At 43.9% G+C, this 16,752-nt stretch overlaps 2 protein-coding genes across 6 annotated transcripts in view; one reads left to right on the plus strand and one right to left on the minus strand.

Annotated features, from left to right (window-relative positions):
* Positions 1–16,752, minus strand: part of syngr1a (synaptogyrin 1a) — a 36,333-nt gene that overhangs the window by 9,237 nt on the left and 10,344 nt on the right. For 3 of the 5 annotated variants that reach the window (XM_085272409.1, XM_085272406.1, XM_085272407.1), the window contains 4 exons: positions 16,602–16,724; positions 12,133–14,073; positions 8,802–9,039; positions 8,562–8,707 (listed from right to left, as the gene is read on the minus strand). In XM_085272409.1, the coding sequence (XP_085128535.1) occupies positions 8,562–8,707; positions 8,802–9,039; positions 12,133–12,234 (486 nt within the window). In that variant the 5' untranslated portion in view covers positions 12,235–14,073; positions 16,602–16,724. Of the gene's footprint in view, positions 1–8,004; positions 8,337–8,561; positions 8,708–8,801; positions 9,040–12,132; positions 15,357–16,601; positions 16,725–16,752 lie in introns of those variants that run through there. The other 2 variants (XM_085272410.1, XM_085272408.1) reach the window with 2 other exon arrangements.
* On the plus strand, positions 2,317–4,389 carry LOC146576855 (E3 SUMO-protein ligase ZBED1-like). Its single transcript, XM_085272411.1, has 2 exons — positions 2,317–3,550; positions 3,714–4,389. Exons 1-2 carry the CDS (start codon positions 2,484–2,486, stop codon positions 4,387–4,389), a joined length of 1,743 nt encoding a protein of 580 aa, XP_085128537.1. The 5' UTR covers positions 2,317–2,483.

Consider the following 16,752-nt stretch of genomic DNA (forward strand, 5'->3'; position numbering starts at 1 on the left):
AGCTAGTAAAACTCAAAAGAGGCAGTGAGTGAATACTGTGAATGTAAATTAGCGAGTGAATGCACAGAGAGTGAGCTTTGGATAAAGCATGTTCCACTGTTACCTTCTCCCTCCACATCTCGTCCAGCTCTTTTCTGAGCCCTTGGTATTTCTCCTGCTTCTTGTCTTCCTTCTTTCTGATGTTGCTGTCATTGGGAACTGCTACATCTATCACTACAGCCGTCTTCTGATGTTTGTCTACCACCACTATGTCCGGTTGGTCAGCCACCACCATTTTGTCTGTCTGTATCTCGAAGTCCCACAGGATATTAGCTCGGTCATTCTCCACCACCCTTGGGGGCATCTCCCATTTTGACCTCGGGACTTCCAGGTTATACTCGGCACAGATGTTCCTGTACACTATGCCGGCCACTTGGTTATGGCGTTCCATGTATGCCCTGCCTGCTAGCATCTTGCACCCTGCTGTTATGTGCTGGATTGTCTCAGGGGCATCTTTACACAGCCTGCACCTGGGGTCTTGCCTGGTGTGATAGCCTCTATGGATCTTGTGCTCAGAGCTGCTTCCCGTGCTGCCATAATTAGTGCCTCTGTGCTGTCTTTCAGTCCAGCTTTGTCCAGCCACTGGTAGGATTTCTGGAGGTCCTCTATCTGTCTTCTGTCTGGTACATGCCATATAGTGGCCTGTCCTTCCACGATGGCTCCTCCTCTTTCTTGGGTTTCTGCTGCCTGAGGTATTCACTGAGCACACAATTGGTTGGGGCCATCTTCCTGATGTACTTATGGATGTTTGTTGTGTCATCCTGGACTGTGGTGCTGACACTCACCAGTCCCCGGCCTCCTTCCTTCTGCTTAGCGTACAGCCTCAGGCTGCTGGACTTGGGGTGAAACCCTCCATGCGTGGTCAGGAGCTTCCTGGTCTTGATGTCAGTGGCTTCCATTTCCTCCTTTGGCCAGCTTAATATCCCAGCAGGATCAGTGGCAGGGAATAGGTGTTGATTGCCCAGATCTTGTTGTTACCGTTCAGCTGACTCTTCAGGACTTGCCTGACCCTCTGCAGGCAGTGATTGCCCGTTTGCCTGTGGGATTCTCAGGTACTTGTAGGTATCCTCCATGTCCGCTCATTTCTGATTGCCCTTTCCTCTCTTCGATACTATCCAACTATACTCCATGAGTACATCAGGAAGATGGCCACAACTGACCATCTGTTCAGTGAATACCGAAGAAAGAAACAGGAGAAAGAAAAGAAGCAAGGGGTAATAGGAGGGGCCATCATGGAAGGACAGCCCACTGCACGGAATGTACCACCGGCAGGTGGCTGACATCCAGAATCCTACCAGTGGCTGGACAAGGGAATTATGTGGTTACAGTTGCTCCAAGACAATACAAGTAACAGACTGAACTAAATACTGCAATATATTACAAAGTTTAAAAATTAAAAGAAATAGCTCAAATATACAAATAACTCAATTATAAATATCTAGAATATTACAGAGGAGCACAAGATCCATAGAGGCTGGGGTCTATCACACCAAGACCCCAGGTGCAGGCTGTGTAAAGATGCCCCAGAGACAATCCAGCACATAACAGCAGGGTGCAAGATGCTAGCAGGCAAGGCATACATGGAACGCCATAACCAAGTGGCCGGCATAGTGTACAGGAACATCTGTGCCGAGTATAACCTGGAAGTCCCGAGGTCAAAATGGGAGATGCCCCCAAGGGTGGTGGAGAATGACCGAGCTAAGATCCTGTGGGACTTCCAGATACAGACGGACAAAATGGTGGTGGCTAACCAACCGGACATAGTGGTGGTAGACAAACAGAAGAAGACGGCCGTAGTGATCGATGTAGCGGTTCCGAATGACAGCAATATCAGGAAGAAGGAACACGAGAAGCTGGAGAAATACCAAGGGCTCAGAGAAGAGCTCGAGAGGATGTGGAGGGTGAAGGTAACGGTGGTCCCCGTGGTAATCGGAGCACTAGGTGCGGTGACTCCCAAGCTAGGCGAGTGGCTCCAGCAGATCCCGGGAATAACATCGGAGATCTCTGTCCAGAAGAGCGCAGTCCTGGGAACAGCTAAGATACTGCGCAGGACCCTCAAGCTCCCAGGCCTCTGGTAGAGGACCCGAGCTTGAAGGATAAACCGCCCGCAGGGGCGTGCTGGGTGTTTATATATATATATATATATATATATATATATATATATATATATATATATATATATATATATATATATGTATATTAGTGCTGTCAAAATTATTGCGTTAATTGTTAAGATCAACGCGAAATGTTTAATGCATTAAAAAAATTTTACGCTGATTTTGTTTTTTTATTAATTTCCTGTAATCTAAGACCTTTAAATTCATGAGCACCTCTGGAGGAGGGGGCAACAGTGTGCTATGCTGGCGTTTGGCCTGACAGAAATGATTAGAAGAAGAAGTGACACCATGCTACTATCTAGCTAACACTAGCTAACACACGCAAGCATGGACGAGGGCGGACTTTTGGGTGGAAAGTTTCTCTTTAAGAAGTTGCCTGATGGCTTGTTGGACAAAACGAGAGTAAGATGCACAATTTGCAAAGCTGAATTCAAGTACCACAGAAGCAGTTCATCACTGGCGTATCACCTGAGAGCAAAACACCCAACTGAATCCACCTCTACGGGACCTCGCCAGTCTACGCTTCAGGAGTATGGTGCTTGTGGACGAATAACAAAAAATGTGAGAGAAAAGGTAACCAATTCCTTGGTTGTTTGGATAGCTAAAAACTGCCGACCAGTTAGCATAGTAGAAGATGATGGACTGAGAGAAGTCATTCGTGCTGCATCAGGAGATGAGTGTTACAATCTGCCCTCGAGAGGAACCATTGTGTCGAGACTGCACACTTTGTATGGGGACCAGAGGGCTCAGCAGTCCAGCAAGCTTGTGCAAGTAAGGAATGTCGCTCTCACCGGAGACCACTGGACTTCGGTGAACAACGATAATTACTTGGGGGTCATGGCGCATTTTATTGATAACGACTGGACTATGCAATCGTTTGCACTAACAGTGAGTAAAACTGAAGAGAGACACTATGCTGAGGCGTGTGCTGACCATTTTCTGAATGTTGCAAACGAATGGAAAATCAAGGACAAGGTAACCACGCTTGGCACCGACAGTGCTCGTAACATGGTTGCAGCCGCCAGACTACTTCCATTTGAACACATGCCCTGCATGGCCCACATTCTGCAAAGAACGGTCACAGTTTCTCTTAATGACAGCGCATTTGAAAGGGCTCTGGCCAAATGTCGCAAGATTGTTGGACATTTTAAGCATAGTCCAGCAAACGCTCAGGAATTAAAGGCACAGCAAGCTGCACATGGACATCAAACAGAACCGCTTGTTCAGGACGTTCCAACAAGATGGAACTCCACCCTAGAGATGATCAAGCGGATCCAGAGAAACAAATTTGGGCTGACCACCATCCTGACTCAACAAAACAGCAAGGTGACTATGTTGACTGACCAGGAGCTTGACAGACTGCACAAGCTGGAGGAACTACTGGAACCTTGCAGGTAAATCATTTTGTTTCTCATGATTGTGTGTCTATCTTTGCATTCTAGCTTTGTTTTCAAGTATGTTCTCCACCTCCACCTCTCTGTGTATTTTCATATGTAGTTTTTATGTTTGTCTCTGTGTGATTAATAGAAAAATACAGACTTGATCTTTCTATTGCAGATATGTTACCGAACTGCTGGGAGGAGAGCGGTATGTCTCTTGTTCCATGGTGTTGCCAGCCTTGTGTCATTTGTTCAGGATTATGGAGCCCTCAGATGATGACCCAGTCTACGTTTTGAGGTTTAAGAAGATTTTTACCACAGACCTAGCTCAGCGGAGGGACAGCAGCAATCTCACATGGCTGAAGATCGCTACTGCCCTTGATCCCAGGTTTAAAGATCTTAAATGCCTTTCCAAAGATGAAAGAAGAGAGGTGTGGGCATCAGTACATGACCTTCTGATGTCAGAGACGGATGCACACCAACCATCTGCTCAGACAACAGAGGAACCCTCACCAAAGAAGAGCAAGATGTCCATCTGCTTGCTGGGTTCTCCTGATTCAGATAAAGAGGAAGAGGAAGATGCTATAGACTGCTGTCTGAATCTGTACAAAGCAGAGCCCAAAATTGACATAGGAGAGTGTCCACTACAGTGGTGGTTAAAGAGAGAAGGAGCACATGCCAGGCTGGCACCTATTGCACGCAAGTACCTGTCAACCCCTGCAACCACAGTGCCTTGTGAGAGATTATTCTCACTCTCAGGTCACATCATTCAAAAGAAGCGTGCTTCTTTGTCATCAGACAATGTAAACAGAATAGTCTGCCTCAGTAACTGGCTGAGTGCAAAGAAGGACTAATCCAGATTAGAGATGGACCGATCCGATATTACGTATCGGTATCGGTCCGATACTGACCTAAATTACTGGATCGGATATCGGAGAAAAATAAAAAATGTAATCCGATCCATTAAATATCACGAAAACACCTCACAAAACTTGCAACACGCCGTAACTCACCTCAGAACGTTAGCACGTCGGAGCAGTATGCATCACGTGATAGAGCGGCTGTGGCATGCGGGACCTGTCGGTGGTCTGGATAGCATTTGGAGCTTCGCTAGCAACCTGGCATTTCATCTCCGACAAAGTTATCCCCGAGAGAAGTAAAGCAAGTGTGTAAGTCCATCTCTGAATGTTTGTAAAGCATTCCTGCGTTAAGCTTAACAAGCGATATATGGAGCGACTGCCTCTTCTTGCTGCTACTTCAATCGTGAAACTGCTTAACGATCAGCTGATCGGCTTTTCTGTCGCGAGTCCGTGTCTCTAGTTTGCTTTTGGCCCACTTTGCACCAGAAAGAGGAAACCAGCGGCTGAACAACAGCAGCACGTTTAAGCTTGATCAGCTGTTGTTAGAATGTATTTAATATTACTTTCTACTAGTAGCTGACGCTGGTAACTGTGCAGGGGCGGATCTAGCAAAGTTTAGCCAGGGGGGCCGATAGGGCATTAACAGGGAAAAGGGGGCACAAAGACACACTTTTCTTTCTTATTCTCATTTAAAATGTCGAGCTTTTAATAAATAATTATCTGACACACAAAGTTTTAATTTGATGTAAAATGAATAGAAGTCAATTACTGTATATAGTGACTATTAAGTCTAATATATATACCCTAGTAAGCTATAGTACTTTTTCCTTTGGGAAGGTACCATCTGTGCAGTCTGCAATTTTGTTGAAGAAAGATGTTGAATCTATTTAATATTTCTTGAAAAATAATTGATTTCTCTGCATTTTTTTTCACACTGCATCAAATTAAGGTTGATTACGTCGATTAAGCATCATGAGGTGGAGCGTGAGGGGTGGTTCCCTATTTTTTATTTATTTATTTTTGTTGTTGCTGGGAGTTGGAACCCTATTAGTTAGGTTGCTTAATATTTACGCTAAGTACTCTTTAAAATACCAGAATAGGGAGGATGGTGTAGGTTTAAGTTTATTAGATTGATCAGTATTGCTGAACTATGAAAAAAAATTTTTGCATACAGGTATAACAGAATAGCTTTAGTGTAGTTGTTGTTTTAAACTTGAGTATGAACTTGCAGACTTGCAAAATGCAGCAAGATATTTTAAAAAACACTTTTGTTGATTAAAAAAACACTATCGGATTCATATCGGTATCGGCAGATATCCAAATTTATGATATCGGTATCGGTATCGGACATAAAAAAGTGGTATCGTGCCATCTCTAATCCAGATTGCTCCTTTGAAGTGAAAAATGTTCAACATTCTGGGTTTTCAGCTGTGTCTTTTTGTGTTTTAAATACTGAGTTTTGTGCACCCTTTATTGTTATGATATTCACTTTAACCTGTAGGCCTGGGTTCAGTCACTGTTGATGGCCTTAAAGGTTTTTTGTAAGTTTTCACTGTGTTAAAGATTGATGAAAACTATTAAAATTCTCTTTGAATTTCAGCATACATTCTTTGTGTTTATTCTGCATTTACTTCATTGTGTTGCATAAATGTCTGTTACAATCTTAAAATATAAAGAATAAAAAAAATGTAATTGGAGCCAGGCTATTAATAAAGTAATTGAGATTAATCGCAATTAATAACAGAAAATTGTAAGATTAGTTAGTTAATTTTTTTTAATCTATTGACAGCACTAATATATATATATATTTATTAGGGGTGCAACAATACTCGTATCGATATTGAACCGTTCGATACAGTGCTTTCGGTTCGGTACGCATATGTATCGAACAATACAAAATTTTTAATTTATTTTATCAACTTTCCTTCTGACGATGCTGTCTGTGTTGAGCGCTCAGTGGATCTGCGCTCGACAGTGCAGCCTAGGCGGAGTAGTCGAACGCAGATTCACTGAGCGCAGGGCAAGCTAGCGAGACAGAAGTTAAGCTCTGCTTGCAACATGGCAAATTGAACCTCCCTCACCCTCATTCAGATCTGGCGTTTGGAACTATTTTGGTTTTCATGTGACGTATGACCCTGAAGGTAAGCGCGTCATGGACTAAAGTAAAACAGTATGTTGGATGTGCCACGCAATGCTCAATTATATTGGTGGGAACTAGTGCGTTAGTGCAGTTAGCTTGTTAACGTGTTGGCCGTCCAACCCCCATGCACGGGGCGATCCGCGGTAGCTCGTTAACGGAGATTTGCCGTGTTGTGGCGTTAACGTCATTTCAGATTAACGCTGACAGCACTAGTGGGAACACAACGAATATGACTGCACATTTACTCCGACATCATCCTAGTGCAAAGACAAGTGGAAGCAGACAAAAACAACAAGCACGCCTGCTACTAACTTTACCCAAGTCATTTAGACAGCCGTTAGCACAGGATTCTCCTTATGGGGACCTGATATGTTTAATATGCTGCTGAGAATATAGCCCAGAAGAAGCGTATAGTATAGCTTTTATTTTGGAAAGAGACATTTCTCTGTAATAAACTCTCTTTTCCAAAGATGAGGGATTTCTCCATCAGATAGATTTATTTTTTTATTACTCTGTTATTTCAGCAACATTAAATTTAAAAACTGTACTTTTGAGTTAAAATATATATTTATAATTTTAATAAATGAGAAATTAAAAAGGCATGAACCTTTTTTTTTCTATCGAAAAAATATCAAACTGTGATTTGTCTGACTGTATTCTTTTTCCTTTTTTTTAATATTTATTCTTGTTCATCGGGCGATCGTGGCTCAAGAGTTGGGAGTTCGCCTTGTAATCGGAAGGTTGCCGGTTCGAGTCCCGGCTTGGAGAGTCCCGGCCGTTGTGTCCTTGGGCAAGACACTTCACCTGTTGCCAACTGGTGGTGGTCAGAGGGCCCGGTGGCGCCAGTGTCCGGCAGCCTCACCTCTGTCAGTGCGCCCCAGGGTGGCTGTGGCTACAATGTAGCTGCCATCACCAGTGTGTGAATGTGTGGATGACTGGATGTGTAAAGCGCTTTGGGGTCCTTAGGGACTAGTAAAGCGCTATATAAATACAGGCCATTTACCATTGTTCTGTTCATTGCACATGTTATAAGGACAATAAAGATATTCTGATTCCATTACTGAAGCAGCGTGGAATCACCCTGACAGAGGACAAAAGGCAGAAACATCCAAACAGGAGCTTTGAATGTCCTTCTGGAAGCCTGGAGAGCTATTTCTGAAGATCCTCGTAGAGATGAGAGAGTTGCTTAGAGCGTTCAGATGGAGCTGAAGGATGAAGCTGCTCACACCAACTATTCACTTTCAAGCTCGTTAGAATCATTCAAACTCATTTACTGTATTCCACATACGTTTGCACAGGTTTCAATAAATCACCGCATCTATTCTTAGCTATCCTAAGAATGACTCAAGAGTTTTGCTTAGTACAGTAAGTTTGTTCTTTAGTGTTGCACATAAACCCGACCAGGTGACAGCCAGCAGCAGGGAGCAGTCCATTGTCTCTCCATGGACCATGCTTCTACTTTTAATATGTTAATCTTAATGTCACTTTATTAGATCTTCATACACCAAAGTACATGGTGATATCACATCACACACAACGACATCACTGCAAAAAGAAAACGCACAACATAGTTCATGAATGACTCAGTTACCGCAGCGACAGTAAGGCACTTAGAATAAGAGTTCAGACTGAGCTATGAGGAGGAAACAGAAAGCACATGAAGGCTCGCCCCTGATTAACTAAAAGAGACAAGTCAAGTAAGGTTTGAGTTTCAGGCAAGAGGAGAGCTGAACAGTTTGTTGTATTCTTCCTCAAAGGAGACTCTCTTCAGACGCTCCAGAGACAGCAGAGTGAGACCGCCCTACATACAACACGTCACATGACATGACATGAGGCACATCACATGACATGGGACACAACACACATACGACAACACAGACAGAAGGAAACAGAATCATATGAGTTGTTTGTTACATGTACACAACATATCTTATACATGTGCAAGGGTTTAAATATTTCTAAATAAACGTGTTTGTGCAGTAGTCTGACCAGCAGGTGGCAGCAGTGGAAGCCTTCACATACTTACCCAGGTGAAGATGGAAAAGAAGGAGAAAACAATGGTTGCTCTGGCTGCGTCGGCTCCTTCGTTCAGAGGATTGTCCTCTTTTTTAGAGACCTGCCACTGATTGGCCAGAAAACAGAAGCCCACAAACCAGATGAAGGCCCATAGAGCTGCACACAGCACGGAGGAACCACATTTAACAAAATGCACAAAACACACGTGCCTAATCCCACCGACTACAAAGCACAGGAGATGGACACTCACCTGACACTACAATGTCAGCCATGACGGCCTTCTTCCTGTCCTTCACGCCGCTGATCTGGGGGAAGTAAACATCCAGTGCTAGGAAAGCAGCGCTGCATAGGAACCCCAATGTTCCCATGGTGATGCCATAGTTGCAGGCGTTCTGGTTGCGGTTGAAGATGCAATACGGCTCCACCTCCTCTGGCCTGTTGACATAGCCCTCGTTAGCAACGCAGCCGAGGATGACGATGGAGAAGAGCTGGAGCGAGGAAGTAAAGTTTATTAATGAGCAAGTTTAAACACAGCTTTTACTGATCAAAGTGTACTGACCTTGTTAGAATGTAATTTTATATTTAAGGCTATATATCTCATAATTTGTTCGTTTTGCCTCTGAAAACACTACATCCACATGAACAGGATTTGGTATGGTAATGAGAGTGTCATCTCCACATAAGGAGATGTCTAGAAAGGCGCAGAGGAAGAAACATGAGCTGACGTCAGATGTCAAGGCCACGCTCAACAGTTTTGACCAATCACGTTAACGTTCTGTTTCTGTGACCCGCAGTAACACTGTTTACTGGCTGGGTGTGGGGCTCTTTCTTTCTTTTGGGTCTCCTGAGTGACCAAAGAGACACAGCAGCCATTTTTATCTTGAACCTTTATCTGCTTAATATTCTTTTTTATAAATGCACTTTGAGCATATTTGTCTTCTCTCTCAAAAATAAACCCAACAACCTATAAACATGCATGAAATTACATATTACATGAAAAAGCAAACGCAGACACGGAACCATTACCAGGCCATCAACAGAGGACAGCAGGGGGCAGACAGAGTTTCAGCGGGAACAGCCAATGGGAGATCAGTGGCTCAAAGAGAGAAATGGTGGATTCTTTGAGGCACACAGAATGTCTTTCTCCATGGCCTCTCCGAACTCCTCCCACACAGGAGTTTTTGCGTCGGCCACTGCCCAAGCCGCTTTCTGCTAGGCCTGTCGGTACCTATCGACTGCTTTCGAAGTCCCACAGGCTAACCGAGCTCCATACAGCTCCTTCTGCATGATGGACTCCACCACCTTGTGGATGCAGCTCAGTGCAGCAGCTCCAGCAATGTGCTGAACATGGTCCATTTGGACTCAATGTCCTCAGTCTGCCTTGGAATGCTGTCGAAGCTTTACTGGAAGACGGAGGTGAAGATTCTGTGGACTGGGGTCTCTCCCAAGCAAAATCTCGGGTGTGGGAGGAGTTTGGTGAGGCAATGAAAAAAAAAAAAACTGGAACATAAAAAAACCCAAATCTATTAGCAGCAACCAACCAACCCAGTGATGTCACACTGTGCTGTAACACAAGATGGCACTAATCACGGTTTAAAAATGTTAAGCACTTATTTTTTAGATCCAGCAGGGTTATCTATGTCAGTTTTTGAGAGCAGGACTCCTTGGTGTGAATTTGCTTTCATCAGAGATAGCAAAGTAGGAACATTCTTTATTTAAGTAGAAGTACGGCAGCACCATTGCTGGAGCTGCTGTACTTCTACTCGAGCTGCTGGAGTATTTTGAACCTGTGTTAAAAAATACTCCAGTAAAAGTTTAAGTACTGAAGCAACTTTTTTACTCAAGTAAAAGTTTAGGTTTAAAGTACAGATTTAACAACACTTCCATGTGAGCTTTAAATGAGCATCCTTCCTTTGACTCTAAGCTCTCTGCTTCCTCTCCTCCTTTCTTATCTGTCTCCATCTCTGAGTGAACGTAGCTCTCTGTCTTTTCTGTCCCTGACAAATAAGCAGCTGGACGTTAGCTGCAACACACTGTGGGACAAACTGCACGCACACAGTTTGTGTGTTTGCTGATGTTTGTTGAGCTGCTTTGATTTGATTTGACAGTGTTTGAGGTGAGCTGAGAACACTTTATCATCCGTGGTATCAGTCAGAATCAGCTTTCTATTTTAACCTGACTATTATGTGAGTAGCAGGTCACTGTTAACAGTTTCGGTGCTATGAATGGCTCTGAGGCCCGACTGAAACAGTTCCTGTTTCTCGCCTGAGCTGGGACCCGACTGCTGTTGTAAAATGAAAGTTAACTTAGCAACAGGACGGTATGTCCTTGGCATCAAGGTTTGATGTTTTTGTGCCATGGCTGGATTCTGGAAGCAGAGTGGGCATGATCACATGCAGTCTGATGACTTCCTCAAAGAAAGCACTGCAGTCATTAAAAATGCTATCAACACAGCGCAGCTCGAGTGGATACACGGCTCCTGTCACACTTTAATACATTTATACAAAGACAATCACAGTTTTGGAGAGTGTTTTATTTGTGGTCCTTCAATAGCGTCTGTAGATCTGTAAATATTTCACATCAGAAACCTGTTAATAAAGGAAGGTTTTCAGCTTTTAAACAATCAATCATGTACAGCTGGACCTAACAGAGCTCCATGTGACCTTTAACCAGCAAGCAGCTGTTACCCTGCAGCATACACCTCCCAGCTCCACAATTACCTCTTCCATCCTGTGCTATGGAGGCGTGGAGGACTGCATGTTTCTATCCAATCATGGCAGTCTCTCTCCTGAGCTGTCCAATCAGAGTGGCTGCAGAGTCAAACAGTGAGGTTTTGTTTGAGCAGTCTTGTGTTGAGCCCCAGGAATTTTAACACCAATCTCATGACTGAATCACAAAGGACTCTCAGGACCCAGCAGCCAGTAAAGTGACAGCTGACCCCAAACAGAGAGAGAACCGACCAGAACCAGAGCCCCTCAGTCACACATTAACACAAAGGCTGATCACTTAAACATCAGAACAGGCAGACATTTGTGAAGATGCTGATCTCCTGAAGTTTTACTTCCATCATCTCTCAGGTCAGAGGCACATCAGAGGAGGATGGACATCAGCAGACCAGGTGGACCCAGACTCACCTGAACTGGATCAGAACGACAGATCTAAGAGGTTCTGTCAAACCTCAGACTTCATTCAGAATTCGGACAATTCGGGACTCCATTTAAATTTTTTCTGCCTCACTTTGCTGGATTTACTCTAACCTGTCAGACATTCATCCCCCTGCTGGAGGGAGCTTAAAACACGTGTTGGGGAACATGTGGGGCATGTTTTGAGAGGAAGGCATTCAGGGAGGGGGCCAGGCACCAGCGCGGATGTGAGACTGTGCGTTCAGCAGATGAGACTCTGAGAGAACGTGAACTCACCTGAACGCTCTAAGATAAAACAGGTGAGCCTGTCACATGACACCACAGCTTCTTGGATCTGATTGGATGGCACCGTGAGACCTCTCAGGTTTGTCCATAACACTAATGATTGGTTTGTTTAGAGACCCATCTATGACATAATTATGACATCACAGGACTTACCCAGCACAGGATCCTAACGACAGTCTGCGGCTGCCTGATGAAGGTCGCAGGGTCGAACGCTCCGCCGGCCTTCCCCGCCCCGTACGCCTGGAAACCATCCATCCACTTCCTCTTCCTCAGACCACTGCAGTCCACCCCAACCCTCCAGAACCCAGCCAAGTCCAGTTAGTCGCAAACAGACTGGTTCCAGTTCACTGCATCAGGACAGGCCCAGTCAGGCCAGTAGGCTCAGTTGGTTTGGGTGTGCCTCTCTCTTCTTCTTCTCTGCTGTTATAAACTACTCTGTAATCTGTAGTAATCCTCTTCATCCTCCCTCACTGCACAACAGCCTTTAGCCCCCCCCGCACCGACTCACAGGGTGGCCACTGCTGCACCAATCAGAGGAAGCGGCCACAGCTATCCAACCATAGTGAAGGAGGCGTTACTCTGCCTGAGAGGAGGAGCTGCCTGTGAGGCAGAACTCAGGGTGGAAAACTACTCATGTCTGTCTCCTCTTTCCTTCCTTCCTTCCTTCCCAGTAGCTTTGTAAATCCCAGTGATTAGAGGTTTGCAGTGATGAACTCACAGACCGGGATATCATGGCGGCGGCTCTGAGGAAGACCTCCCATCTTCATTGTCCAGTCTGGAGATCAACCATCAGCTTGATTGTCCCTGATGGTGTGGTTGAGGGGTGGGGGGTAGCTGTGACCCCTGTGAAGGCCTCATTAATTAAAAGTACATCTGCAGAGCAACATCTGCTCCTAACCCTAACACCTCACTGAGCTCCATTCCTGACCTGAGTACAGCCCAGCCCCAGACCATCACCCACTGAAACATCTGGAGCTTCACAGAACCCAAAAACCACAAAAACATCTGATTTCAACCTGCAGAAGCTGGTCTCCTCAGTTCAATCAGAGCTGTGGCCTGAACAGCTACAAGTTTTTTATATTTAATGATTGTTTTGATCTTTACTCTTTGACCCTGAACTAGCAGCGATGCTGCAGCTGAGAGAATAAAGACTCAGAGTTTCCTCTCATTCGTTCATGTGCAGCTTGTTCCTGAAAGCAGGAAATGAAGCTCCAGCTGCTCAGACTGAACATCCATGTGATAGTGCGCTGATCCAGACCATGGTTCTGATCTGCTGCAAACACACACCTGAGTATCTGTTCAACCAATCACATTCATTCACTCTGATCTGCGACATACTGCAGCGAGTTCCACTTTAAAGTCTGAGCGCTCTGATGGGGGACGCTGTCAGAGTGGCTGTAAGCATCACAAGAACTTTTTTCTGCCTTGGTCTGTATCAGCTGTTCCTCTGATGATGTTGCCTTGTTTGATGTGAGCATGCTCACCACGGTGACCCCTGTTAACCCCTGAAACAGGCTTTAGGCTTGGTCAGACAGCACAAAGACAGCACAAGGTCAAGGTCAGACCTTGACCTTGACCTTGACCAAAGAAAGCCTGGGTGAAGTTTCAGTTCAGGGTGACTGAGTGTCCTCACAACTGAGGAGAACAAGTGTGTGTGTGTGTGTGTGTGTGTGTGTGTGTGTGTGTGTGTGTGTGTGTGTGTGTGTGTGTGTGTGAGATCAGTGGGAGCTTCGTGTGTCATCTCATTCTTATTTCCTGTTTGTTTGTTTACAGATGGAGACGTTTGTTGTTGAGTTTTACTGAAAGTGAACTTTATTGATAAACATGTTGCAGTGCAGACATTTATTAAGATGTCGATCAATAATTAGAGCACCTCCCGCTTCATCAGTGATCATGTGACACTCGGTGTTATTCAGTCATAAGACCTTCAGACAAACACTACTCATCCTCATCATCGTCTTCATCTTTGGGGAGAGTTCGCCTGAAGAAACCAAGCTGCACACACACACACACACATTTTACATGTGAACACAAAACAAAGACGAAAACTAGCTGAGGCGACTTCAGCGTGGTCGTCACGGTGACTGAGGATACCTGCACAGGTACAAACTGAATTTAGTTCAGTAATCATCACATTACTGTGGAGCTGACAAACGGAATGTGACACGAACCGCTAATTAATCATAAACATCCTCCAAATCAGTGGTTCCCAAACTTTTTTTGCTACGACCCCTATGTTTTATAAGAACCCCCCAAACCACACTCACACACACATATTTTGTTTTCAAACTCTGTTGCAGTTTATTTCACACCTCAAACCTTTTGAAAACAGTTCAGCCAATAAAAGTCACTGCAATACGTTACAGATTGCTATTAAACAAGCCACAGAAAAACAAACCATCTTTATGGTGTAATTATTTTACATATAGTTGTTTTTGTTGTTGTTTTTTTACTGTGTAAGAATATTCAACAGTGCTATCAACACATTTTTAAATAATGTCTCTCTGTGCAAAATGGGTTTAATATAGTGCTGTCAGCGCTAACGCGTTAATGCACCTGACCCGTGTTAGCGCATCAAAATGGTCAAATCCCCGTTAACAAGTTTACGCAGTTTAGTCTGTGTGAGGGTTACTCGGCGTTAACGCATTAATGCAGCTTAAGCGCGTTAACGCCGTCATCACAACTAACGCGATTAACATTTAACTGGTCTATAACGCAGGAGACTCAAAATCACTGGAGGCAGTTTGTCCGAAGTTTGTTCATTCTGCGCTCCAGACGCGTTAAGCACATTAACAATTTTAATCGTGTTAATCGTGATGATCGCGCTAACACATTTAGCTGTGTTAACGGCGTATTAACGCGTTAATATTGGCAGCACTAGTTTAAAAACAGAAACACCTGTGGGATACTGTTTGTCCGTGATTTGAACCAGGGGAACAAACTGTGGCAGGATCTGTGTTGCACCAAGGTACCGACAAAATGTGTTCCCCTGCCTAGCGAGCATTAGCACAGAGTGCGGATCCAGTTCACTCCGACTCCATTACAGACATTAGACGTGGGAGTAGTGATGTTTTAGTTTTGTGAAAAAGTGAAAATGAGTGTCGTTACATTACCTTTCAGTTTGAGGGTTACAACAGAAAGTGATATATTTATTGTTCTTACGTGGTATCCAATCGGATTATTTTACCTGATACTTATTTTTATTAGAGATGGACCGATCCGATATTACGTATCGGTATCGGTCCGATACTGACCTAAATTACTGGATCGGATATCGGAGAAAAATAAAAAATGTAATCCGATCCATTAAATATCAGGAAAGCACCTCGCAAAACTTGCAACACGCCGTAACTCACCTCAGAACGTTAGCAGTCGGAGCAGTATGCATCACGTGATAGAGCGGCTGTGGCATGCGGGACCTGTCGGTGGTCTGGATAGCATGTGGAGCTTCGCTAGCAACCCGGCATTTCATCTCTGACAAAGTTACCCCGAGAGAAGTAAAGCAAGTGTGTAAGTCCATCTCTGAATGTTTGTAAAGCATTCCTGCGTTAAGCTTAACAAGCGACTGCGTCTCGCTCTCCGGCTGCTACTTCAATCATGAAACTGCTTAATGATCAGCTGATCGGCTTTTCTGTCGCAAGTCAGTGTCTCTTGTTTGTTTTTGGCCCACTTTGCACCAGAAAGAGGAAACCAGCGGCTGAACAACAGCAGCACGTTTAAGCTTGATAAGCTGTTGTTAGAATTTATTTATTATTACTTTCTACACCAGGATCTACGTAGCTGACGGCTGGTAACTGTGCAGGGGCGGATCTAACAAAGTTTAGCCAGGGGGGCCGATAGGGCATTAACAGGGAAAAGGGGGCACAAAGACATACTTTTCTTTCTTATTCTCATTTAAAATGTCTAGCTTTTAATAAATAATTATCTGAATCTTACACCCAAAGTTTTAATCTGATGTAAAATGTATAGAAGTCCATTATTGTATATAGTAACTGTTAAGTCTAATATACCCTAGTAAGCTATAGTACTTTTTCCTTTGGGAAGGTACCATCTGTGCAGTCTGCAATTTTGTTGAAGAAAGATGTTGAATCTATTTAATATTTCTTGAAAAATAATTGATTTCTGTGCATTTTTTTTTCACACTGCATCAAATTAAGGTTGATTACGTCGATTAAGCATCATGAGGTGGCGCGTGAGGGGTGGTTCCCTATTTTTATTTTGCTGGGAGTTTGCAACCCTATTAGTTAGGTTGCTTAATATTTATGCTAAGCGCTCTTTAAAATACCAGAATAGGGAGGATTGAGCAGGTTTAAGTTTATTAGATTGATCAGTTTTGCTGAACTATGAAATATTTTGGGTGCAGTGTGTTTTTTACATACAGGTATAACAGAATAGCATTAGTGTTGTTGTTTATTTAAACTTGAGTATGAACTTATACAAAATGCAGCAAGATATTAAAAAACTGTGTTATTGATTAAAAACACACTATATCGGATTCATATCGGTATCGGCCGATATCCAAATTTATGATATCGGTATCGGACATAAAAAAGTGGTATTGTGCCATCTCTAGTCTGTACATGACTGGCTGAGTAGTGGTTGATTGATTGATTGATTGATACCTTCCAGAAGATGAAACAGGGAATGCAGAGGAGGAGGAGCGCACAGATGACTGACAGAATGATGTAGCCAATGGGAACACTTTTCTCACCGTCTGGAGGACGCCACAATACTCTGAGCTGAGTCTGCACACACACACAAAGTTACCAAATT

Source organism: Mchenga conophoros, linkage group LG4 (genome assembly GCF_057382185.1).
Source record: "Mchenga conophoros isolate Kocher_MC1m ecotype Shallow Benthic linkage group LG4, M_conophoros_male_GT1.1, whole genome shotgun sequence".
Classification (NCBI taxonomy): Eukaryota; Metazoa; Chordata; class Actinopteri; order Cichliformes; family Cichlidae; genus Mchenga; species Mchenga conophoros.